This window comes from Myotis myotis, unplaced genomic scaffold (genome assembly GCF_014108235.1).
Source record: "Myotis myotis isolate mMyoMyo1 unplaced genomic scaffold, mMyoMyo1.p scaffold_m19_p_9, whole genome shotgun sequence".
NCBI classification, from domain to species: Eukaryota; Metazoa; Chordata; class Mammalia; order Chiroptera; family Vespertilionidae; genus Myotis; species Myotis myotis.
In genome coordinates, this window is record NW_023416401.1 from 82,453,557 (window position 1) to 82,479,122 (window position 25,566).

Genomic DNA, 25,566 nt, shown 5'->3' on the forward strand with positions numbered 1-25,566 from the left:
TAACAATGAAAATACATCCTGCATATCAGATATTTACATTACGATTCATAACAGTAGCAAAATTACAGTTATGAAGTAGCAACGAAAATAATTTTATGGTCGGGGGTCACCACAACATGAGGAACTGTATTAAAGGGTCGCGGCATTAGGAAGGTTGAGAACCACTGCTTGAAAGCAAGCAGGTCAAACTCAAAGGCTAACACCGGCCAAATAAACAAGGTTTAAGTGTATGAGGGCCGCAAAAAACCAAAAGCTTCAATTTTCATAGAAACCTAGGTTTATTTTGATAGAGACACGCCGAATACAAAGGGCTGAAATAAATGAGTCATCGTTAACATAAAATAATAGAACATTGTAATAAAAATTAATATTTTTTCTTGAACATTAACTTACCCGACACTGAATAACTGCACAAATTAATAAGCTTAACACAAAAATCCTATTTTTTTTTCCTTCGAAAGTGAAATATTTCCTGTTGCGCACACCAAACAAGTCAGTCCAAGACTAATGACGTGGCAATTGGCTGCTAAAATATTTGCTGCTAGTATTAGTGGAGAGAAGTGGTGCGCCTGTGCATAAGGTGCGTAAGGGGAAATGAATGCAATACGATTATAGTAATCAGACATTAGTGAACTTTGTAGTTCGTTATTAATAATTATGTGTAACAGGATATTGTAAAAATTAAATGACAAAATTTTTATTAAAGTGTTTCTGCATACAGTTATATTGGCTGGGCCGCAAAAATATTCGTTGTCGGCCCCATGGGGCTTGTGGGCCTCAAGTTTGACATGTTGGCTCTAAAGCAGTGGTTCTCAACCTTCTGGCCCTTTAAATACAGCTCCTCATGTTGTGACCCAACCATAAAATTATTTTCGTTGCTACTTCGTAACTGTAATGTTGCTACTGTTATGAATCATAATGTAAATATCTGATATGTAGGATGGTCTTAGGCGACCCCTGTGAAAGGGTCGTTCGACCACCAAAGGGGTCGCGACCCACAGGTTGAGAACCGCTGCTCTAAAGGAAAATAAAGCAGGCGCTGGATCTGTGTGGGTAGAGGCATTGTTACAAATAGACAGTGTTACAGATGCTTGGGAGGGCCTTCTGAGGAGGCCTGAGCCCGTGCCTGGCGGAGCTGTAGCTGGTGGTTGTAGTGTGCACGTGAAGCGCCAGTGGGAGAATCTGGCTCATAGGAAATGCACAGGCAATGGTGGCTCATGGTCATAGCCCACAAAGGAAAGGGATTAGAGGGGAGATTGGAATCCCAGGGTCGGATGCGGTTGCAGAACAAGAGAAGATTCCTTGGGGCTTGGTGGGTGGAGAAACAGCTGCCAAGCCTGAGCAGACCCAGCTCCGGGAGGTCTTGCACAAATCACTGTCCGGCCTCCACTCCCTCATTTGGAAAACAGGGTGATAGTGCCCACCTTGTTAGGGGGATGTGATCGGCCGAATATGTCCCCTCACAATTTATATGTTCAAGTCCCGACTCCCAGTATCTCTGTATTTGGAAATAAGGTCTTTAAGGAGGTGACTAAGTTAGCCCTAGCTGGTTTGGCTCGGTGGACAGAGCATCAGCCCTCAGACCTAAGGGTCCCGGGTTTGATTCTGGTCAGGGGCACGTACCTCGGTTGGACTGCGGGCTCTTCCCCAGCCTGGGCCCTGGTCAGGGCACGTGCAGGAGGCAACCAATGGATGTGTTTCTCTCACATCGATAGTTCTCTCTGTCTTTCCCTCTCTATTCCACTCTTTCTAAAAATATCCTCAGGTGAGGAATTAAAAAACAAAAAAACAAAGGAAAGAGGTGATTAAGTTAGAATGAGGTCATTAGCATAAGCTAATATGATGGTATCCTTAGAAGAAGAGGAGATTATATACAGACGGGAAACGCTGTGAAGACAGGGAGAAGGCAGCCATCTGCAAGCCAGGGAGAGAGGCCTCAGTAGAAACCCTGATCTCAGACTCCCAGCCTCTACAACTGTGGGGAAATAGATTTCTGTGGTTTAAGCCACCCAGCCTGGTGGCAGCCCTAGCAAACTAACACAGGGTGGTGTATGCAGGGTGATGAATGCAGACAGGCACGCAGGAGGCCCTGCTAGAGCCTGGTTTCCTCGGTCTGGCCACGTGGAGCTTCTTACCTGAGCCTGGGGCCTGACTCTGTAGCCACCGAGTCCGTCTGGAGGTCACTGAGGTGACTGCAGAGTCGCCCACACTGTGCCCCGGGACTGACCCTGACTTGGGACCCAGCTCACTTAATTTCTGCCCTCCCTCTGGTTCATTACTCAGTCAATCCACAAACCTCACGTGGTACCACAGTGGCCATGCTGTAAGTTGTGGCATGACTGGTGCATCAGCGAGGGTCGAGGCTGGAGAATGGAGACCACTCTAGGCATGCCAAACAGAAGGAATGGAATACAGGGAATCATGTACACAGACGCTGGGAGAGCGGAGATGCCAAAGGGCAGGACGAGGCGCCCCGGCATGAGCTCCAGCTCCAGGCCAAAGGGACAGAAGGAGGATGTTGTATGAAGAGCTCCTGGAGGCTAGACCCCTAGTGAGGGCTGCCTGGAGGAAACTGGGACCAGGCAGGGAGGGCCTGTTGGGCAGGGACTGGTTCTCTTTGCTCTCAGATCCATTTCCTGCCCCTGCTTTGCTCTGACTTACAGTGGGGCTGACCTCTGCAGGCTGCATTGCCCATGCTCCAGGTCAGCTGACTCCCCAGTGGCCAATGGGAGGTCCTAGTGGGAGATGGGAGGCCAGAAGGAGGGGAGAAGCCAGAGTATTTCTCCTTCCATCTTGGGCTGCATCCCCGTCAATAACTGAGTGTCCTCCGTGGCTCCAGTCCACTGTGCTTCCAGCTTTGCTGGGGGAGCACAGGCCTCAGGCTCCTGCAACATTACCCCTCCCTCAGTCCCTCCAGCTTAGAGGTGCAATGGCTTTCTGTTACTGCAAGTCTCTGAGCTTCTTGGCAGTCTCTTGCTTGGCTTCTGGGTGCCTCCGTCATTTCTGTGACCACTTCACTGTTGGAAAATCTCTCTGTTTCAGTGTCCAGTGGCTTCCAGGTTAAATGGTGATTGACACAAGGGGAGGATGGGAGAGAAAAGTGGCAAGTGGCCAGCCCAGCAGGCCTTTCCACCCCTCCCCTTTCTTATCGATAAAATCCCAGCAGCCTGTCGGTGGGGAGAGGCAGTGGGTGCTGGGGCATCAAGAGGTGGCCCTAGAGTCAGACAGGCCTCACCCTGTTCCCTCTCTGCCATCGTCAGCTCTGTAAACTTCATCATGTTACTCCCCCTCCGCGGCCTCAGTGTCCTTACCTGTCAGGGGGGGATGAGGATCAGGCCCATCGATTCCGAGCTGTTCTGAGGATTTGATGAGATGCAGCATGGGAAAAACTTAGCCGCAACCTTAAAAAGGAACAGGAAGGAGGAGACGCCTCTATCAGCAGCAAAAAGGCATATGCCATTATGATAAAAAATGGGGTGCTGGTGCAGGGAGGCAGAGCAGGGGTGCAGGAACCGCCCATGCACACGTGAGAAGTGAATACACCATAGAGGCTGCCCCACAACCCAGCTGGGGAAGGAGAGATTGTTCAGAAGATGGTGTGGGAAACCGGCCCCAAATAAAACTGACCTCACACTGCGGACAACGGTGGGCTCTAGAGGGATTGAGACTTAACACGGAGCGCAAACGTTTAAACTAGTAGGAGCTATAGACACAGTGGAATACTATTCATCCACGAAAAAGGAAAATTCGGACACATGGGACAACATGGATGGACCTTAAAAACTGTGATGAATGAAACAAGCCAGTCACAGGATGACAAAGAGTGTCTGACGGACTTCTGTGAGGTGCCTAGAGTAGTCGAACTCACAGAGACAGGAAGTAGATTAGAGGTTTCCAGTGGCCGGGGGAGGCCGAGACGGGGTTTAGTGGGCACAGCAGAGTTTCTGTTTGGGATGATGAAAAGTTCTGGAGATGGATGGTAATGATGGCTGCACAACACTTAATGCCACTAAATGTTTTTACCTTTAAAAATGGCTAAGCCCTAGCTGGTTTGGCTTGGTGGATAGAGTGTCGGCCTGTGAACTCAAAGGTCCCATGTTTGATTCCAGTCAAGGGCACATGCCCGAGTTGCAGGCTCAATCCCCAGTAGGGGGCGTCCAGGAGGTGGCCGATCAATGATTCTCTCTCATCATTGATGTTTCTATCTCTCCCTCTCCCTTCCTCTCTGAAATCAATAAGAGTATATTTAAAAAAATAAAAATGGCTAAAATGGTAAATTTTATGTTACCTATATTTTACCATAATAACAAAGCACCAATATATAAAAAGAAAGAACATTTAAAAATTATGCTAATTACATCAAAATGAAGGAATTCTGGCCAAAGGATCCCCTGGACAAAATGAATAGACAGATATCAGGGTGTGAAGACATTGCAGTGTCTAAAATTGCAGTGCTTAGGACATACAAGGAACTTGCAAGTAAACAACAGAAAAGACAGCAGCAGCCCCAGTGGAAAAAGAACAGCGGATGGGAAGAGCAGTTTACAGAAGGGGAAAACCACAGGCTCATGAAGAAGGCCCAGTCATTAGTGACAGGACATGCAAATGAAAAAAAAAAACAAACAGGAGAGAGTTCTTCACATGTAGGAAACTGGTAAAAATTAAAAAGTTGGACAGTACCAGATTTTCGTTTCAAAATCGCCCTTCTCCACTAACATGAACCTGGGCAGGGCTAAGAAAAATAGCAGTTGATCCTGGAACATCTTGTTGTGCCCCCAAATAAAGAGATGTTCACGGAATAATGGAGCGATGGTAAAAGGACACTGGAGCCAGCTGACAGGGGCTTACACTGGCCAAATATGGGTCAATTGGAGCGTCAAACCAAATAATGGTGATGATGGATTGAGAACCCATGGAATAAAATAAAATCCATACTGACATCTATAATAATAAAAGGGTAATATGCTAATGAGACCAGACGTCCTTCCAGACAACCTTCTGGACGAAGCCGGGGCCGTGAGGGAAGCCTGGGTCCCGGGTGCCGGAGGGAAGCCGGTACGGGTAGCTGGGGGAAGGAAGGCCTACTCTTGCACGAGTTTCGTGCATCGGGCCTCTAGTAAGTGAATAAACAAATAGGTGACTGTGTGACTTTAAGATATACCTCCAAATTTGTTGGCAGTCTTCTCCAGGGGTGGCCTGTAATCCACTTCCTCCTGAGTGGGGCTGGACTCAGTGATTCGATTCTAGTGACTAGATTATGGCAGAAGTGGTGCTGTGCTGGGGAAGTAGGTCACAGAGGCATGTGCTTCCTTCTTGCTCTCTCTGAGCCCCGTGTCTGGGGGAAGACAGCTGCTCTGTCATGAGGACATTCAAGCAGCCCTGAGAAGAGGCCCATGTGGCCAGCACTCGGCTGTCCAATACAATGGCCCCCAGCCACACACCGCATGGCTGTTAGGCACTTACAGTGTGGCTAGTCCACAGTGCATTTCAAAGACAGCATGGAAAAAAGATGTCAAATATCTCGTTAATTATACTGTATATGGAGGACATGTTGAAATGAGGTTTTAGGTATATTGGGTTAAGTAAAATATATTCCTAGAATGAATTTCACCTGTGGCCTTTTTTTAAAAAAATATATTTTATTGATTTTTTACAGAGAGGAAGGGAGAGGGATAGAGAGTTAGAAACATCGATGAGAGAAACATCGATCGGCTGCCTCCTGCACATCTCCTACTGGGGATGTGCCCACAACCCAGGTACATGCCCTTGACCGGAATCGAACCTGGGACCCTTCAGTCCACAGGCCGACGCTCTATCCACTGAGCCAAACCGGTTTCGGCACCTGTGGCCTTTAAAAAAAAATCTTTGAATGTATTTTTATTGATGTCAGAGAGGAAGGAACAGGGAGATAGAAACATCACTGATGGGAGTGAATCATTGATCAGCTGCCTCTTCCACGCCCCACACTGGGGGATTGAGCCTGCAACCCAGGCATGTGCCCTGACTGGGAATTGAACTGTGACCTCTTGGCTTATAGGTCGACACTCACCCACTGAGCCACACCAGCCAGGCTCACCTGTGGCTTTTTAAACCGTAGCCACCAGAAAATTTAAAATGCAACATAAACACATGACTCACATTATATTCCTCCTGGATGGTGATGCTCCAGCCCCAGGTGAGCTTTCAGATAACCAGCCCCAGCTGACACCTTGACTGCACCTTCACAGAGACTTGAGGCCAGAACCTTCCAGCCAGACCACTCCTGAATTCCTGACCCACAACAAACAGTGAGAAAATGCTGATTATTTTAAGCTGCTAAGGTTGGAGGTCATTTGTTACACGGCAATACATTGACTGAGGCAAGCATATAAGTGGATGTTAAAATCAGTGGGTGGCTCAGTGGTTGAGCATTGACACATGCACCAACAGGTCGCTGGTTCTATTCCCGGTCAGGACACATGCCCCGTTGCGGACTCGATCTCCAGTGTGGCGCGTGCAGGAGGCAGCTGATCGATGATGTTTCACTTTCATCATTGTTTCTACCTCTCCCTCCCTTGCTCCCTTCCTCTCTCTCTAAAAATCAATAAAAACATATTTTAAAAAACCAGTGGGTGAAGTTGGAGGAATAACACTATGCTTAAATAGTTTAAAAATATCTCCCCATAGCAACGCAAAGGTGTGGAGGAAACGTTGGACAGACCCACTGGAGGGACATTCTACAAAGGAACTGGCCTAAACTCTTCAAAAGTTTCAAGGTCATGAATGAGAAAGAAAGACTGAGGAACTGCTCCCAACTAAAGGAGACCAGGGCCGCTACATGCAGACTTGGTTGCAGACATCAGTACCCGTCACCCCTAACCACTTCAGCATTAGCTCGAGGTCAGTATTTGTTCCTCTGTCTGTAAAACTTACATTCCGTGAAATGCACACGTCTTAGGTGTACTTTAGATTATTTTTGACAAATGCATCTACCGGTGTTATACAAACTCTTTCCAAGATATCAAACATGAAGGGAGTTGAACTGTGTCCCTCAAAAATATATATTCAAGCCCCAACCCTTGGTACTTGTGAATAGAACCTTACTTAAAAATAGCGTCTTGCAGATATAACTGAGTTAAGATGAGGTCATGCTGGATTAGGGTGGGCCCTAAACCCAACGACTTTATAAGAGGAAGGAGAAGATTTGAACACAGACACACACAGGGGGAAGAGGGCCATGTGAAGACAGGCAGAGATTGGAAGGATGTACCTTCAAGCCAAGGACTGCTGGCAGCCACCAGTATCCGGAGAGGCAAGGAAGGATTCTTCCTGAGAGCCTTCAGCGGGAGCACGGCCCTGGTTTCAGACTCCTGGCCTGCAGAACTGGTGGAGAGTAAATGTATGCTGTGTTAAGCCACCTAGTTTGTGGCTTTGCCATGGAAGCCCTGGGAAAGTAACACAGAACAGTACCTTGGGCCCCTGCCCAGTCAGTCCTGCCCAACCCCAGCTAAATTTTCCAGCGTAGATTAATCTCACTTATTCTAGAGCAGTGGTTCTCAACCTTCCTAATGCCGCGACCCTTTAATACAGTTCCTCATGTTGTGGTGACCCCCAACCATAAGATTATTTTCGTTGCTACGTCATAACTGTAATTTTGCTACTGTTATGAATCATAATGTCAATATCTGATATGCAGGATGTATTTTCATTCTTACAAATGGAACATAATTAAAGCATAGTGATTAATCACAAAAACAATATGTAATTATATATGTGTTTTCCAATGGTCTTAGTCGACCCCTGTGAAAGGGTCATTCGACCCCCAAAGGGGTCGCGACCCACAGGTTGAGAACCGCTGTTCTAGAGCGTCATGTCAGTGGAATCATGCAGCAGGTATTCTTTTGTGTCTGGTATCTTGCACTTGGCACAAGATTTTGGCGTCACCCAGATTGTGCATCCAGTGGCTGGCATGCCTATAACTAAAGTCAATTTGCTGGGGGCGGGGTGGGGGGAAGCAGATTTTGTAAGGAGAGGAGTGGACAATGAAGGTGGGAAATTTCTCATAAAAGGCGGGCTTGGAGCCTCCTGCCCTGGGGTCTCTGGCCCAGACCTACCCCTCTTTCTCAGCTCAGGAAGCAACTGGGGAGGTTGGAGGGTGGGCTTCATCGCCACCTGGTGGCCCTTCTAGACAATGCAACCACAAATGCCAGCACTGGGCCCGCTGGGTCGGGAGATTGTGGGATCAGGCAAGTGTTTATCTTCTTGGGTTGGGTCCCCAGATCACTGAGCACCTACTCAGCACCTGCATGATTCGTGTGTGTGTGTGTGTGTGTGTGTGTGTATTGAGCTGACCTCCAGGGGCTCCCAGGAGAGTGAGATTACACACAGCTAACGCTAGTAGGGGCGGAATAAGATCCTAGAGGCAGGAAGTGTAGAGAGTGCAGAGAAAGAGGGGGGAAATTTGACTTAGGACATTCAGGGAAAGTTTCTGTGGGTATTTCTCAGCTGGAGGTGAAAGGGAAGGGTGTTGGAGGCAGAGGAACAGCACAGGCAAAGGTGTGGAGGCAGGACCATGCAGTGTATGGCTTTCTAAACTCAAACAAATAATAAGGTAATACCTACTCCTGGGGAACATTTTAAAGTTAGGAGTGGAGGTGGGTCTTGCTCCCACCTCCCACCTCCTACCTCAGGCCCCCAGTCCTTCTCTTGTGGTAGACTTACTGTAGGGGCTCCCCGTGAACCAGCCGCCCGGTATGCGCCCCTTTTATCCTCTCCTGCCCTTGCTTCCAAGCTGACCGATGGCTGTGATAGAAATGGCGGTAGGCCAGTTTGGGGCTTAAGCTTAAAGAAGGCCTAGTAGCTTTGCAGCTTCCACTTCTGTGCTCTGGGGGGTAAGCTAATTGCTGTGTAAGAAGTGTGGCTACTGTGCTGGGGAGACCACGTGGAAAGGCCACATGGAGGCACAGCTTGGACCGTGTGCAGGGAACATGTAGAAAGCCACGTGAAGATACCTTGTGAAGAGGCTCCCTGAGCAGAAGTCTCTTGGAGAGACCACATGGGGAGGGAGAAACTGGGTGATGGAGGCCCGAGGAACTGAGAAACAGGACTGAGCTGGGGTCATCCATGCAGAGCTGCCACACGTGGGAATGCAGTCACCTTGGGCGTTCCCGCCAGCAGCCAGCAGAGACAGACTGTCCCCGGGTGCCTTGTCCAAATTCTTGCCCCACAGGGTGGTGGTGGTTTTAAACCACTAAGTTTTGGGGTATGTTATTACACAACAATATTCAGAACGTCCTGGGCCCTAGCCTGTCACTGTTGCCAGTTTCTTACAGCCCTCCCAGCGGGAGACTACATCCTCAAACAAACACGAGTAAATTCCCGCATCTCCCCTCAGTTCTGTGGGGGTTGGCACACCACACATCCTGGCCTGCACTTGGCCTTTTTCCCCCACTTGACAATAGATCTTAGAGAGGGTTCTAGATGTGTGCTGTTCAGGACAATAGGCACTACCCACAGGCTATTTAAATGTAATTAAAATGGAACAAAATAAAAAGGCCCGTTCCTCAGTCACACTAGCCACATCTCAAGCACTCGGTGGCCACATGTGGCTGGTAGCTCCTATATGGCACAGGACAGCTGTAGATGTCCCCATCGTCCCAGACACGTGTAGGGGATAGCGCCGGCCGGGTCCTCTCCTTCAGAGATGGCTCAGTCGTTTTAGCAGCGGCACAGTATTTTCTGGTAACAACAGCTTCTGCTATTACAGCGTCCATTTGTCTTTGGGTAGGTGTGAGTATCTTGTAGTATAAATGCCCAGCATCCCGAGGCCCAGTGATATTTCCCATTTAAAAAATATATATTTTTATTGATTTCAGAGAGAGAGAGAGAGAGAGAGAGAGAGAGAGAGAGAGAGAGGAGAGAGAAACATCAACATTGATTGGCTACCTCCTACACTAGGGATTGAGCTTTCAACTCAGGCACATACCCCAACTGGGAATCGAACCGGCAACCTCCTGGTTCATGGATCGACGCTCAACCACTGAGCCACACCAGCCGGGCCGATTTTAATAGCCATGGCAGATTACTTAAAGCTGGAGGTTGTACCGCTCTGCACCACCACTGAAAGTGTGCAAGAGAACCTGTTTTCACCCACCTTCATCAACACTGTGTTGTTCACATTAAACAAACGGGGCTGCTGTGAGGGTTTTAAAGGGACACGGGACTCTGCCAGGACCCTTCGGCCTCGCCTCCTTCCACGTCACAGTGCCACCGGGATCTTTCCGTGCGGACATACGAAGACCTACCTTGCTTGTTTTCAATGTGTGGTAAAGTTCACATAACATAACATTTCCCATCTTAGCCACTGTTAAGTGGACAGTTCGGTGGCCTCAGGGACGCCCTCACTGTTGCGCAGCCATCCCTGCCACCCATCGCTGGAACTTCTTCATCTTCGCAAACTGAAACTCTATACCCATTAAACACTAACGCCCCATCCCAGCCCCTGGCAGCCACCGTGCTACTCTCTGTCTCTGTGAATCTGGCTGCTCTGGCACCTTTGTTGTCCTTTTGTGACTGGCTTACTTCACTCAGCATAATGACTTCAAGGTTCACCTATGCCCGTGGTCGGCAAACCGAGGCTCGCGAGCCACATGCGGCTCTTTGGCCCCTTGAGTGTGGCTCTTCCACAAAATACCACGTGCGGGCACGCACGTACAGTGCGATTGAAACTTCGTGGCCCGTGTGCAGAAGTCGGTATTTTGTGGAAGAGCCACACTCAAGGGGCCAAAGAGCCACATGTGGCTCGCGAGCTGCGGTTTGCTGAACCGCAGTTTGCCGACCACTGACTATGCTATACCATGTTCATTCCTTTTTAAAAAAGACTAATATTTCATTGATGTACAGACCACATTTATTTATTATTTACACAATTACAAATGTCCCCCATATCCCCCTCCCCCTTTACCCACCTCTACTCAGCGCCACTACCTCCCCCGACGCTGGCCATCACCACACTGCTGTCTGTGCCCATGGGCTATGTATATATATTATTTTGTTGTTGTTGGAGGGAGAGAGAAACATTGAGACAAGTCAGTTGGCTGCCTCCTGCACGCAGTGTGGATCAACCCGTCAGTGCGAAGGCTGACACCCTAACCACTGAACACACTGGCTAGGGCACATATATGTTCTTTAATCTCTAGACCACATTTTGTTTATCCATTCACACATCGATGGATACTTGGTTCGCTTTCCCCTTTTGGCGATTGTGAATGCTGCTGCTATGAACACGGGCATGCAAATATCTGTTTGAGATCCTGCTTTCAATTCTTTTGTGTCTATGCCAGGGGTGGGCAAACTTTTTGACTCGAGGGCCACAATGGGTTCTTAAACTGGACCGGAGGGCCGGAACAAAAGCATGAATGGAGTGTTTGTGTGAACTAATATAAATTCAAAGTAAACATCATTACATAAAAGGGTACGGTCTTTATTTTATTTTATTTTTTTAGTTTTATTCATTTCAAACAGGCCGGATCCGGCCCGCGGGCCATAGTTTGCCCATGGCTGGTCTATGCCCAGAGTGGGGTTGTTGGCTCATATGGTAATTCTACGTTCCCCTTTCTGAAGAACAGCCACACTGATTCCCATAGCGGTGGCACCGTTTTACATTCCCACCAACAGTGATAAGACTTTCAGTTTCTCCATAGCTTCACCAATACTTTTCTGTTTTTCTTGATAGCAGCCAACCTAGTGGGTGTGAGGTGGCCTCGTACTATGGTTTTAATTTGCATTTCCTTAATGATTAGTGATGTTGAACATCTTTTCATGTGCTTTTGGGCCATTCATGCATCTTCTTTGGAGATGCATCTTCTATTTTGTCATATGCCATGTTAAGTTGGGTTTTCCATTGCCAACTTGTAGGAGTTCTTTATATATTCTGGATATTAACTTATCAGGTATATGACTGACAAATATTTCCTCCCGTTCTGCGGGCTATCTTTCTTTCCACTCTGCTGATGTCCTTTGTTGTACACAGCTGTAAATTTTGATGTAGTCCAGTTTATCTGCTTTTTTCTTTTGGTTGCCGGTGCTTTCAGTGTCAGATACTTGTCCCTTTAAATGGCTATGGAGTGGTCCACCACTGTGTCGTTGTTTTATAATCGGACCTACCAGCAAATCCCGAGTGGTCTACTTTCAAAATAGATTCAGCATTTGATCACTTCTCCCCACCTCCATGGCTACACCTGGTGGAGTCCACCATCCCGTCATGCGCCTGCACAGCTGCCTTGACCTCCTCACTGGCTCCCTGATTCTGCCCTGACCTCCATCCCCCATATGCAGCCAGAGGGATTCTGTTAAAACCTGTAAGAGCCTGTCCCTCCTCTGCTCAGAACTCTTCGTGGCTCCTGTTAACTCAGAGTAAGGGCCAATGTCTTTACAATGGCCCACAAAGCCCTGTGTGATATGGCCTCATATTTCTATGAGATAATTCCCTGCTACTCTTCCTGTACTCCACCCACAGCAACTACATGGGTGAGGCATGCTCCTACCCCAGGGCCTTTGCACTTGTTGGTATACTTTCCTCACAGCTACCTGCATAGCCCACTCCCTCACCACACTCATGTTTTTGCTCAAATGCCACTTCAATGAGGCCACTCCTGAACTAAAGTTAACCGCCCCCCCCATTCCCCTCCTCTGCTGTATTTTTCTTCATGGTGCTTACCAGAATGTAACACAATGTATACTTTTCTCATTTATCTTATTTATTGTTTGTCTTCCCCAAGGGAAGTGTCAACTCCATGAGAACAGGAATCGCTTCTGTCTTGTTCATGAATATGTCTGTAGGGCCACAGTAGGTGCCAAAAAGTATTTGCTGAATCACTAAATGAAAGCACCTTTTGACTGTTTGTTGGACATTTTTATTTCTTTCAATGGCCTGCTCATGTACTGTGAGCATCTATCGCATTCACAGTGTTAACCTCCGTTTCCCAAAGCGAAGTCCCCAGTGGGTCCTTGTTCAAAAGGATTCATTTAAATCACTCCTGCATTACCAGAGCCTGCCACATGGTGGCAGCATGTGCTCAGGCAAGTGTTGCTAGCCATCCATGAGCGTTTCCCAGGAAATTCAGTTTCCCAAACTGCAAATCCCAGGACACTGGGCCTAGCAGCCTTCAGGGATTTAATCTCAGTCCCATTAGGCAGAAGGGGAAAGTGAGGCCTCAAACGAGAGGCATGATGGGGAAAATCTCAGACACTGGAATCGGGGGTCTGGCTTTTAAGTCCCCCTATTCTACCAGTTCACTGTGATCTTAGGGGAAGTCTTAACACTCCCAGGCCTGTTTCCCATCTGCCTGCTTTGTGAGGTTTTTGTGACTTGCCTTTTGTGGGGCTAGGGGCAGGTCTGATTCACTCCCATGTGCCACTTGGGCCAGTGTAAGGGGGAACACCTGGCTCAGAACTCCCAAGAGAGAGGGGATATTATTCCCTTACTAGAGGCCCGGTGCACGAAATTCATGCACGGGGAGATGGGAGTGGGGGGAGGTCCCTCAGCCCGGCCTGTGCCCTCTCACAGTCCGGGAGCTGACGGCTTTAGTTGGACATCCTTAGTGCTGCTGCAGAGGCAAGAGAGGCTCCTGCCACACGGCTGTGCTTGCCAGCTGTGAGCCAGGCTTCTGGCTGAGCAGTGCTCCCCCTGTGGGAGTGCACTGACCACCAGGGGGCAGCTCCTGCATTGTGCATCTGACCTCTGGTGGTCAGTACGTATCATAGCAACCGGTTGTTCTGCTGTTTGGTCAATTTGCATATTAGACTTTTATTATATAGATCAGGGACTGAGGTCTAGAGGGGACACCAGAGTGCCACAACCAGGAGGCTACAGAGCAAAAACAAAAGTCTGACCCCTGCATCCCTCCACTGCAAATCCATTAGAGACGATCTCCATGGACCATTTCTGATGGGCCCGCTTTCTGCCTTATATTTCTACCTGCTGGCTGATTTCTAAGCCCCTCTGCAAACACCTTTATAACTCTGTGTCAAAGCAGTAACGATGGGACTTCCTTTGGGCAAGTCACTTCAGTTTCCTCCTTCTGAAAATGGGGCTAAGGAAAAGCTGCAGAGACGAGGAGAAGGAATTCTGAAAGCAGTTTTTGGGCAGAGGAGAGAGTATCTGGGTAGGAAAGTGCCTGTTCCCTCCACAGCCCCCACCTGGCTCCTGCCCACCACTCGTAGCCACGTGGGCCCAGCCCACAGCTATTGATTTTAAAAGAGAAGCTGGGGAACAAAAAAAAAAAAAGGAGCTGGAAATTTGAATTTTGATGTGAAGTCTCCTGATTTTTAAATGTTGGCAATAAATTCATAGAAAGAAACAACAAAACAAAGCAAAACACCATCGAGGTCCAACTGAACAGGCCTGTGGGTTGGATTTGGCCACTGGCTGCCAGTTTGGGACCCTTCCCCGTCCAGGTTGCTGCAAACACCTACGCAGGAGAGATCATTGTGGGTGGTGTCAGCTGGATCCGGTTTCTGTGTTCTCGCTGCCTACAGGGCCGGTGGGGTGTGCCCGGGACCTCTGGGCCATAGTGGTTCAGCTCCCATCAGCCCCTCCTCAGGAAAGGCTGAGGACTCATGGTGAGGCAGCAGCAGGGCCTGTTGAGCAACCAGCCTTGTGACAAGAGCTTACGTCACCTGAGCAGGCACACCGCCTCCCCGAGGGACACCTGGGGTGGCACTGAGGTGCACCTGGCACTGATTTTACTTTCAGGCCAGAATGGGGAATCCAGGGCAGGGCAGGGTGGAAAGCAAAAGGCTCAGGATTTGGAGAGTACAGGTCCATCCCACAGGCCAGAAGGGCAAGACCTGATGGGGGCCAGTCCCTAGGGTCTGGGTTGCCTCTTGGCTAACTGTGTGACCCTATGTCAGCCTTCTCTGGGCCTCAGTTTTTATACTCACAAAATGGGGTTCACATTGTCAGACATGCTATTATTTCTTACTAACCCAAAGGGGAAGGTCAGGCTGGAAGGACTTTAATTCTCCCCTCCCCTTTAATGTGGCCTTGAGCAGACAACTTAGCTCTGCTGGGCCTCAGTTTCTACATTTGTAAAGTGGATGTGATAATAGGACCTGATTCCTGTAAGTCATCAGGAGGATTAAATGAGTTAATACATGCAAAGGGCTTGAAAGGTGGTTCAGAGAGGGTGGAAGATTGACTTGAGGATACACAGAAAATGCTCCAGTTAGCTTTAGATGACCGCCAACCCCATCTCATCGAATCTCCCCAGAACCCCGAGAGTTAGGAGGGGAGTGCTGTGGCTCAGAGAGGGGAGCCATCTTACCTAAGGTCACACAGCCCAGCTAATGAGGGACCTCACCTTCATCCATTGAGCAACTTCTGTGTGCCGGAAGGCACTGGGGGAACAACAGTGAACACAACAAAAATTCCTTTCCTGGTGGGGCAGACATGAGGAGGAGAAGCAGGGGCAGAAAGCAAGATGGGTAGGTGTGAAATAATTTTGATAGTAATGAGGAAGGTGAAGGAAATAAAGCAGGAGGATGTGAAAGGAGTGATTGAGAACCTGGAACTTTCAAAGGGGAGGACAGGGAGGGCTTCCTGGAGGTGGTAAGCTTTGCATTGAGCCTTGGGCAGAGCTGGGAAAAAAGTGTTCTTGGTCCAGAGGGTGACAGGAAATGTCACTGGTAAATTCTGGGCTTGGAGTCCCAATATTCATGGGACAGATAGCCCTCACAGAGTGGGCAGTCTGGGTGGAGACTGAGGTAGACAAGACATCCAGGATAATGGTAGCTGGAGATAAGGGCTAGGAAGGAAGTTCTCCAGCAGGTGGAGCAGGGAGGGCCTCTTGGAGGCGGTGGGCTACAAGCTCAGTCCTGAGTGTCCTACAGGCATCTGAGAAGGCCTGGCTGGGTGGCCCTGGGGCCTTGGATCCTTCCTTAGCAGTGGGAAGGCCCACAAAGCCAGCAGGCTGGGTCAGTGTTTCATCCCGTCCCTCCCTGCCCTCCACCCCCCAAGGGTGCCTGGAGATGTCATTTCTCCAGCTCTCCGGGGCAGAGGTCACCCCAGCTCAGCAGATAACGCTGAAAGTTGAGCAATGCCTGCTTGCCCGCCAGGGCCGGGGCTGGGGTCAGTGGGCCGGGGGTCAGCCCCAGGCAGGCTGGGAGCTCTTGCCTGGGCCTGAGTAACAGAGGGGTGGGCCCAAGGAGCTGCTCAAATGGCCTAGGAATGGGGCTGGAGAGGGCAAGGGGCTGCTTGAGCCCACTCAACAGGGAGGGCCTCATACACATTTAAATTCAGGACGGGCCATGCGTTTGCCCAGCTGTGACCCAGGGGCAGTAGAAGCCTCCTCCTGGCAGGGTGAAAAAGTGAACCCTGGGTCCAGGCCCACCCGCAATGCATGGTAGGGACTTGGTGAATATGGGGGAAGTCCCTTCTCTCTCCTGCCTGGTCCCCAGGGGGCCTGGCTTGACCCCCTCCCCACCAGCCTCAGAAACAGGTTTAGTGGCCGTGGGTGGGCAAATAGGTCTTCGTGCACTCAGATAAGGGCTTTCCTTTTGAGACTAATGGGGGACATGAGGCCGCGTGACCTCGGGTGTGTGAGGCCCCCTGGGCCCTCTGAACTCTCTGGGAGAGGCCCTTCTTTCTGATACGCATCCCCAATGGACTTACCCTAAGCCTCTTGGGCATCTGTGGTGGAGACAGTCATACAGCTAATAACAGTAAGGACACCTTCATGGAACTTCAGAGAAGTGAAGTGACTTGCCCAAGGTCACACAGTGTGGCAGAGCCAAGTACTCTGTCCCTTTCCACCTTCCTGGGGCCCAGGTCAGGTTGGGGTGGGGCTGGAGAAGACCCAGCTGTGGCAGGTGAGGAGGCTGGGGTGGGGTGGGGGGTCCTAACCCGCCTAGGCCCAGTGGAGCGCGCCCCCCCTGACCTCCTTCCCCTCCAACCGCCCCCCCACCCCACACACATGCTCCTATTGGAGGTGGCTTTGAGAGGGGAGTCACCACAGGAGTGGAATCTTTTCCTTCCAAGAACTGGGGATGGGGGCAAGTTTAGGGGCAGAGCCGCGTCCGAGGAAGAGGAGGGGAGATGCTCACCTCTCCAGGAGGCAGAGCTCGGGGTTGAGGTCTCCAGGCTCCCGCCTGGGGAGTACCTTCTCTGTGGGGCGCCGGGGCTGGGCGCCGCCGACCCTGAAGCCGCCGCCTTCTCCAGCAGGGGGCGGGCCGCCGCCGCGATTCGGGTGGGGTAAGTCGTTCGCGTTGCCCCCTCCCTGGATTCCCTCCCACTTTCAGTACATCCTCCAAGCCCAGAGGGGGCGGTCCGGGGGCGGGGTCGCGCCTCCCCTTCTTGCTCCCAATCCCAGGTCAGCCGGGTGGGAGTGGGCAGGGGGCGTTTAGGCCGCCCTCCGGGGCTAGGGGACCCCCAAAGCGTGCGCTCCTGGTTTTCCGTCAGGCCGCCGACCTCTCGGGGGTCTCAGGCGGCCACGGTGCGGCTGTGTCCCGGCGGCCGCGGGAGGGGCCGGGGCGGCCGCCAGTGACGCACCGTTGCCATGCGCCGCCTTATAAATAACCGGGCTCAGGAGAAACTTTAGCGAGTCAGAGCCGCGCACGGGACCGGGAAGGGGACCTACCACAGGGTCCAGCAGCCAGCCCCCGCACTAGTAGCAGCCACCCCAGCAGCAGCAGCAGCAGCAGCGGCGGCGGCGGCGGCAGAAGCGAAGCGGCAACACAGCGGCCACAGTTCGCAGCGAGGAGGCCGCGCCACCTGCGGGCCGGCCGGAGCGGGCAGCCCCCAGCCCCCTCCCCGGGCACCCGCGTTCATGCAACGCCTGGTGGCCTGGGACCCAGCATGTCTCCCCCTGCCGCCGCCACCTGCCTTTAAATCCATGGAAGTGGCCAACTTCTACTACGAGGCGGACTGCTTGGCTGCTGCGTACGGTGGCAAGGCGGCCCCCGCGGCGCCCCCCGCGGCCAGACCCGGGCCGCGCCCCCCCGCCGGCGAGCTGGGTAGCATCGGAGACCACGAGCGCGCCATCGACTTCAGCCCGTACCTGGAGCCGCTGGGCGCGCCGCAGGCCCCGGCCACGGCCACGGACACCTTCGAGGCGGCTCCTCCCGCGCCCGCCCCCGCGCCCGCCTCCTCCGGGCAGCACCACGACTTCCTCTCCGACCTCTTCTCCGACGACTACGGGGGCAAGAACTGCAAGAAGGCGGCCGAGTACGGCTACGTGAGCCTGGGGCGCCTGGGGGCCGCCAAAGGCGCGCTGCATCCCGGCTGCTTCGCGCCCCTGCACCCGCCGCCCCCGCCGCCGCCGCCGCAGCCCTCCGAGCTCAAGGCGGAGCCGGGCTTCGAGCCCGCGGACTGCAAGCGGAAGGAGGAGGCCGGAGCGCCGGGCGGCGGCGGCGCAGGCATGGCGGCCGGCTTCCCGTACGCGCTGCGCGCCTACCTCGGCTACCAGGCGGTGCCGAGCGGCAGCAGCGGGAGCCTGTCCACGTCCTCGTCGTCCAGCCCGCCCGGCACGCCAAGCCCCGCCGACGCCAAGGCGCCCCCGGCTGCCTGCTACGGGGGGGCGGCGCCGGCGCCCTCGCAGGTCAAGAGCAAGGCCAAGAAGACCGTGGACAAGCACAGCGACGAATACAAGATCCGGCGCGAGCGCAACAACATCGCGGTGCGCAAGAGCCGCGACAAGGCCAAGATGCGCAACCTGGAGACGCAGCACAAGGTCCTGGAGCTCACGGCCGAGAACGAGCGGCTGCAGAAGAAGGTGGAGCAGCTGTCCCGCGAGCTCAGCACCCTTCGGAACTTGTTCAAGCAGCTGCCCGAGCCCTTGCTCGCCTCCTCCGGCCACTGCTAGCGCGGCCCCCGCGCGCGTCCCCCTGTCGGCCGGCCTCCGCGCTGCCGGGCGCGCGGCGGCCGCGAGACTCCGGGAAGCGCCCGCGCTCCCGCTCCCGCCCCCGCCCGTGGTGGCGCCGGCAAAACTTTGGCACTGGGGCACTTGGCAGCGCGGGGAGCTCGTCGGTAACTTTAATATTTTATTATATATCTATCTATATTTTTGTCCAAACCAGCCGCACCTGCAGATGGGCGCCCGCCCGTGATATTTAAAGAAGAAATGTCTATGTGTACAGATGAATGATAAACTCTGGCTCTCCCTCTGCCCCGTGTCCAGGCGCCGGCGGGCGGGCCGGTATCGAAGTTGATGCAATCGGCTTCAACATGGCTGAACGCGTGTGTACACGGGACTGACGCAACCCACGTGTAACTGTCAGCCGGGCCCTGAGTAATCGCTTAAAGATGGTCCACCGGGTTGTTGCTGTTGATGTTGTTTTTGTTGTTGTTTTTTTTGGTCTTTTTTTTGTATTATAAAAAATAATCTATTTCTATGAGAAAAGAGGCGTCTGTATATTTGGGAATCTTTTTCCGTTTCAAGCATTAAGAACACTTTTAATAAACTTTTTTTTTTTTGAGAATGGTTAAAAAGCCTTTTGGGGGCAGTAGTTGGCTTTCTCTTTTTTCCCCCCTTCATTTTGGATTTCTATGATTTTATTTTTGCTTTTCTGGTGTGTGTGTGTGTGTGGGGGGGGTTGTTGTGTGTGGGGGCTGCTAATATTTTTGGCATTTTTTGCGGTTGGGTGGGGGTGTTGCAGCTGGTTTTTCTCCTCTGCTACTCCCCCATGGTCTCTGCTTGGAGGTGGGGGTACCAGCACTGGGGGGGGGGGGGGGGAGGGAGGAGCAGAAGAGTGCTGGGCTAGGTTTTCAGGGTGACTCAGGGCCCCTGGGTGCTGGGGAGGAATGACTGGGAACCCCGTTTGGGGAGGGGGCCCAGGGCCTCTGGCAGGTCCTGAGTTCTAGGTTTGGGTTTGGAGGGACCTGGAGATCTGTGACCCCTGTACAGGGTTTAGGGCCTGTGATTGCCGGAGGAGGGGGCACAGGTCTTGGTCCTGCTGAACCCAGGTTGGGGCAGATTCGTTTGGTAAGTGTAGTGGGTTGGGCTGTTTAAAAAATACTTTGTGTGTATATATATTTTAAGAGAGGAGCCTGGATGTGTGGGCGAGCTTGTGTTGTGTGTCCCTGGCCCGTTTGGGTGTCCCTGTCTGGCAGGAGGCGAGAAGCCCGGCCAGATGGAGGGAGGTGGGGGGAAGGGTTCCGGCACGTCCACTCCCTTTCCTGGGAGTGGGAGACTCACCACCGCTGTCTGCCCAGATGTGGACACCGAGGCCAGCCTCACCTGCTTGTTCAAGGTGGCTGAGCCTCGGTTTGAACTGGGGGCCCCTGTTCCCGATTCCCTGGGACAGAAACAGCCCCTGGCAAGGCTTCCTCGTCCCTGCCCTCTGATAGCCTCCCGCCTCTTTTCACTGCACCCACACCCCCATTCCAGCTCTGGACAGCATTCCTGAGAGTTGAGGATGTAGACAGAGGGGTTAGTGGATACACGTAGGGCGTCCTGCGGTGCCTGGCACGCCGGGGGTGTTATATAAGCCGTTGCTCTTGTTATTATTTTCACTGGGAGGCTCTTGGCATGTGGCACCCCAGTCTGCAGTGCAGTGAGTGGTGAGCACTTGCCAAGGGCCAGGTGTCCGGTAAACCCTGGACTTGCCCCATTTCATTTAAACTTCACAGCCTTCGGAGAGTTGGGTACTATTATGGGGCCTGTTTTTAGAGTCGTTTTTGGCCGTCAAATCCCTGTGGGCCAGCAAGTGGTTTGGGGTCCCCCTGCCCTAGGAACTCCGCAGTGGGGGGTGAAATGGGGGGTTCATATATTATTTTGCCAACGGCCTGGGGCAGCCTGGGGTTTTGGGGAGCAGCTGTTGATAACTGTGTTTCGAGGACAGCAGAATGCGTTTCCCCTCCCTTTCCCTTTGGGAGCCTGGGACGAGGGGGACAGACACACTCAGCCCCCACTGTTAGGACCTGAGGATCAAGACAATCTCTGTCTCCCTAATGCTAGTGTCCCCTGTTTGTGCGAGGGCTGTGCAGAGTGCTGGGCAGAGAGAACCTCACTCCGGGCCCGGGCCTCCAGTGTGGCTCTGAGCAGGTCTCCCCGCTGCCCTGGGTGGCCAGGTGGCTGGCCAGGACCCTGGAGCCTCCAATCTAGTCCAGTACCAACAGCAGCACATCTGCTCAACTCCCTCTAGGATTTACCTGCTGGAGTGCAAAGGCCGGCACTGTGGACCTAGGGGAGGCGGTGGCTCAGTCTTTGGGAAGGGGAGGGGGTGTCACAGTTCCGGAATGAATCTCTCCAATCCCTGCTCTCCCCTTTGTCACTGAGAGGTGGCTGGTGGCTGCTGCTCACCCATTTTGCAGAAGACTCAGAGGAGGCGAGAAGGGAGCAGCGTGGTCAAACAGGGGCACCCAGGCTCCCCTCATGGCCAGCCTGGAGCACAGCCCCTTACACACTCATGTCCTGCTCTAACCGACATAACATCCCATGGAAGGTATTATACCCACCTTACAGAAGTAAACCGAGGCCCGCAGAAGTGGTATTAGTGCTCAAGGGGGAACAGGGGTGGAGCCAGCTATAAGATGCCAGGCCTCTGGGGAAAGCTTGGGCTGGGAATCTGGCTTCCTGCCCTAAATCCTGGGCCCTACCTGGAGGGGCGCCTGGCCTGGCCCCGTGCTCAGGCACCTCAAGCACCATAGTTAAGTGACTTGCACATGGTTTCACAGTTTGGAAGCAACAGAAAGGGGATTTGAACCTGAGCCCATCTGACCGCCGCTGAAGAGGGCTGGGACAAATAGTTACCAGGTTGAGGGCTCTGATGTGGGAACAGGGTGGACAGAGCTGTGCCCAGAGGACTTCCAGAAATGTCACAGACTGGGGGATACCTGCCCTGTGGATCCCTCGGCTAGGAGGGCTAAAGGCTTGCAGGGACCAGATCATTCCAAAGCCAGGTAACAAGAAAGAGTAGCCCTGACCAGTGTGGCTCAGTTGGTTGAAGCGTTGTCCCGTACACCTTCTCTCTCTCTCCCCCTAAAAGGAAGGAAAAAAGAAAGAAAAAAAAGTAAAAGGGTAGGATGGGATGAAGAAAAAGGGGGGCGCAGGAGGGTACGGACAAGTTAGGACTAATAGTGGAAACAAGTTCAGTGCTTACAGCGTGCAAGGCACCACTCCCAGGCGGGATCCTTCCCTCTGTAGGAGAACCACAGGCCCATTTGGTGGGGTTGACCACTGAGGCGAGCTGGGAGCCCCAGCCAGTGTTTGCTCAGGACAGGAGAGTTGACAAAACACGTTCACACCTCATCATCTTATGCAACTGCCCCATGGCCTAGTGATCTTAACCAAGGAGAAAAGTGGGTGTCAGAAAGGAAAGCTGGAGACACTGCTGGCTGCCAGGCCCTGTGCTCAGGGTGTGCGGTCAGTGTAATCAGTCCCTTGGAGTCTCGGCGTTGCTCTTGGCATTTTCCTGCCAAGCAAACAGGCTCAGAGAGGGGAAGTGAGCTGTCCAAGGTTGCACAGCTAAGAATGGTGGAAGTGGAGTAGGAAAGAGAAGGTGGACTTTAGATGGAGTTTAGGCTCCATGGAAACACCTAACAAATGTTTCCTCCCCTCCTGAAGTCCTCTCTAGACCTCCCTGGGACTGTTTTATCCTCGTCTCTAAGACATTTATTTGTCCAGTTATTTTTTTTTTTCTCCATTTGTTCAGTAAGCATTTTGAGCACCTACTATGCGCAGGACCTATGCTGGGTTCTGGGGACAAGTGGTGACTAAGATGGAGGCGACAATTTATAGGGGGAGACAGAGACTAGGTATCCAATAACAGGAACAAGATAATGACAGGTGGAGGCAAGGGCTCGGAAGGAAGGAAGGAAAGTGGGGCAGGGAGGGGTGGGGAGGTCCGGGAAGGCCTCGCCTAGGAGATGGCATCTGGCAGATGCCTGGTTGAGGTGAGGTGTGAAGGGGGAAGAGCCTTGTTGATCGAGCACTCACTCCTCCCCAGGTGTCATTGTGCGTGTTTTATGTGCCTTATCCTCACATTAACATCGGTGCTGTTTATCGTCCCCCTTCCCTAGCTGGGGAAACCGAGGCACAGAGCGGCAAAGTCACTGGCCCAACAGCTGGTGAGTGAGGGACTGGTGTGAGGTTTGAATTCACACGTCATATTTGAACCTGAGAGGCCTTTGTCTCCTGCTTCCCCGCCATAACCCTAAACCTCTCATTTGCTCTGTTTTTCTGCCCCCCCTCCCCCACTTTATCCTTTCTTACCTTGGCTGACCTCCCGAGTCCCAGTGACCCCAGCTGGCCATCTGCCCCTCACTGGGGGTTTTCAACCTTGCATTGACTGTGGCCATGAACAGGGCAGAGAGGGAGGCCAGGGTGGGCTGGGGGCTGGGGGTGGGGGTTCTGAGGCTCCAGACGGTTGGAGTTTGAGCCCCTCCCGGTGTCCTCCGAAGCCCCGAGGGAGCAAGCCCATTTCACAGAGCGGGACCGAGGCTTTGAGAAGGACGGTCACTAGCCCACCAAGGGGAGACGTTGGAATTCGAATCCAGCTCTGTGTTAGCCTCAGGCTGAGCCGCTTTCCTGTCTGCGGGTCACTGTGTTGTGGGGGAACAGATGGGCAAACTGCGAGCTTAGTAGCATTTCAGGGCAAGATGGTGGGGGAGCTCTGAGCTTTGCACTGTACTTACTGCGTGACCTTGGGGCAAGATGCTTGGCTGATGTGGGCCTGGGCTCCCTCCCCTGTGAGTGCAGAGCAGTGCCGGCTTCTGTGCACACAGGCAGCCAGCCAGGGTCAGGGGAGCACCCACTCTGAACCCTAGGTGGTCCTCCCGCCCCTGGAGCGGCCATTCTGGCCGGAGATGTGCAACAAGCAGTACATTGGCAAGTTGATTTTAGATTGTGATACCGGCCTTGGGGGCAGTGGCAGAGGGTGACTGGAAAGGGTAGTTAGCATTTTGGGCAGAAGGAGCCGCAGGTGCAAAGGCCCTGAGACAGGACAGAGCTCAGTGTGGACAGAGCAGAGGCAGCCAGGGTGGGGTGAGGAGAGGAGGACAGAGGGGCCTTCGTGCAGGGGCTGGAGAGGCCGGGGTGAGGCGGAGAGAGGTTGTTTTGAGGATGAATGACTAGGTGCCCATGCCAAGGCCTGGCACCCAGAAAGCCCTTGACAAGTTTGTTGATGGGACAAAACAGGCTGCCTGGTCTCTGGAGGAGGCAGAGTGCAGTGGGTGAAGGGCACAGGGAGGCCCCCTGCCTGGGCTCAGGGGACCTTGTGGGTGAGGAGCCTCTGACCCAGGGCCTGGAGCCATGAGGAGCTGTTCACCAGGCAGGAATGAGGGGAAGGGCATGCCAGGAGGCGGGTACCAGAGGAGCAAAGGCTGGGAGCCAAGAGAGGGAGAGTTCTTTGGGAAGCGTGACTGCAGGGGAGAGGGCACTGAGGAGGGAGAGAGAGGAGGCTGGAGAGGGAGGCAGGGCCAGGCCTCTCTGAGGCCTCTGGGGTGGGAGTGGTGGGGAGTGGGCAGGGGGCAGATAGGAGGCTGTTTTTACTTGATTTCTTAAGTAATGCACAATTGTGGTGGGAGGGTTGGAGAATGGAGTATCAAAAAAGGACATAAAAAGCACCTGTAATTCCACTATCTGGAAATAAACCCTGCTAACACTCGCTGTGTGACCTTGGGCAAGTCACTTCACTTCTCTGTGCCTCAGTTTCCTTATTTATACAATGGAATAGTGACTGCCTCCTAGGATTGTTGTGAGGATTAAATGAATTAATCATTGTAACATGTTTCTCGAGCAGTGCCAGCACACCATATTTGTCATCATCATTATTAATTACATCATTACTATTTTGGTGGGTCAAGGGCCCAGGTGCTACACTTTGGCTAGTTCTGATTTGGGACAGGTGACTGTATCTTGCTGTGCGTCAGTTTCCCCATCTGTAATAAGAAGAGAATAAAATTCCTTCCAGAGTTTTGTAAAGATTTGATAGGTTAATTCACACAGAATGATTAGAGAGAGAACACGCTGTGTGTGGCCTTCTAGAATTTTCATGCCATGTGTATTTTTATGTCGTTATAGCTAATGTTCCTGTTTGATACTCATACATATCTTCTTCTTCCTTAGCACTAGCACCCCTCTATTACTGGGGTGAGTACCCTAGTGAAGACGACATTTTCCAGCTTCTCTTGCAGCTAGAGATGACCAGTGTGGTATAATTAAGAAGCTATAGGTGAGGTGTCCAGGGAGGCTCTTTAACGGGGCTGACTCAGCTATGAGAGACATTCCCTTTTCCCTCTCTCCTCTGCAATCCCCTTTTCCCCCACGACTTTTTTCTCTGTTCTCCCTGGAACTCAGATGTGATGGCCAGAGCTTCAGGGCCATCTTGAAACATGAGGCAGACATTGAAGCAATAGGAGTCACGTCGTGAAGGTGGTGAAACCAGAAGATAAAAGGCTCTTGGCTTCTTTTTTTTTTAATCCTCACCCAAGGATATTTTTCTGTTGATTTTTAAGGAGAGTGGAAGGGGGAGGGAAAAACAGAGAGAAACATCAATGTGAGAGAAACAGATGGATTGGTTGCCTCCTGCACGAGCCCTGCCCAGGGCCCAGGGAAGAGCCTGCAATCAAGTATGTGCCCTTGACCAGAA

The 25,566-nt window shown here is 52.3% G+C and overlaps 1 protein-coding gene and 1 long non-coding RNA gene across 2 annotated transcripts; both read left to right on the plus strand.

Annotated features, from left to right (window-relative positions):
* The first annotated feature begins 527 nt into the window (after positions 1–527).
* LOC118663079 lies at positions 528–25,458 on the plus strand. The gene is made up of 3 exons (XR_004969985.1): positions 528–580; positions 6,667–6,879; positions 25,044–25,458. It is a non-coding gene; the product is annotated as an uncharacterized LOC118663079 (long non-coding RNA).
* Positions 17,416–19,455, plus strand: CEBPB (CCAAT enhancer binding protein beta). Its single transcript, XM_036322411.1, has one exon. The coding sequence runs from the start codon at positions 17,805–17,807 to the stop codon at positions 18,837–18,839; it is 1,035 nt and encodes a 344-aa protein (XP_036178304.1). The 5' UTR covers positions 17,416–17,804; the 3' UTR covers positions 18,840–19,455.
* Positions 25,459–25,566: the final 108 nt, after the last annotated feature.

What these genes read in the sequence shown, in the direction of transcription:
- CEBPB (XM_036322411.1), top strand. Translation starts at nt 17,805, where the DNA reads ATGCAACGCCTGGTGGCCTGGGACCCAGCATGTCTCCCCCTGCCGCCG.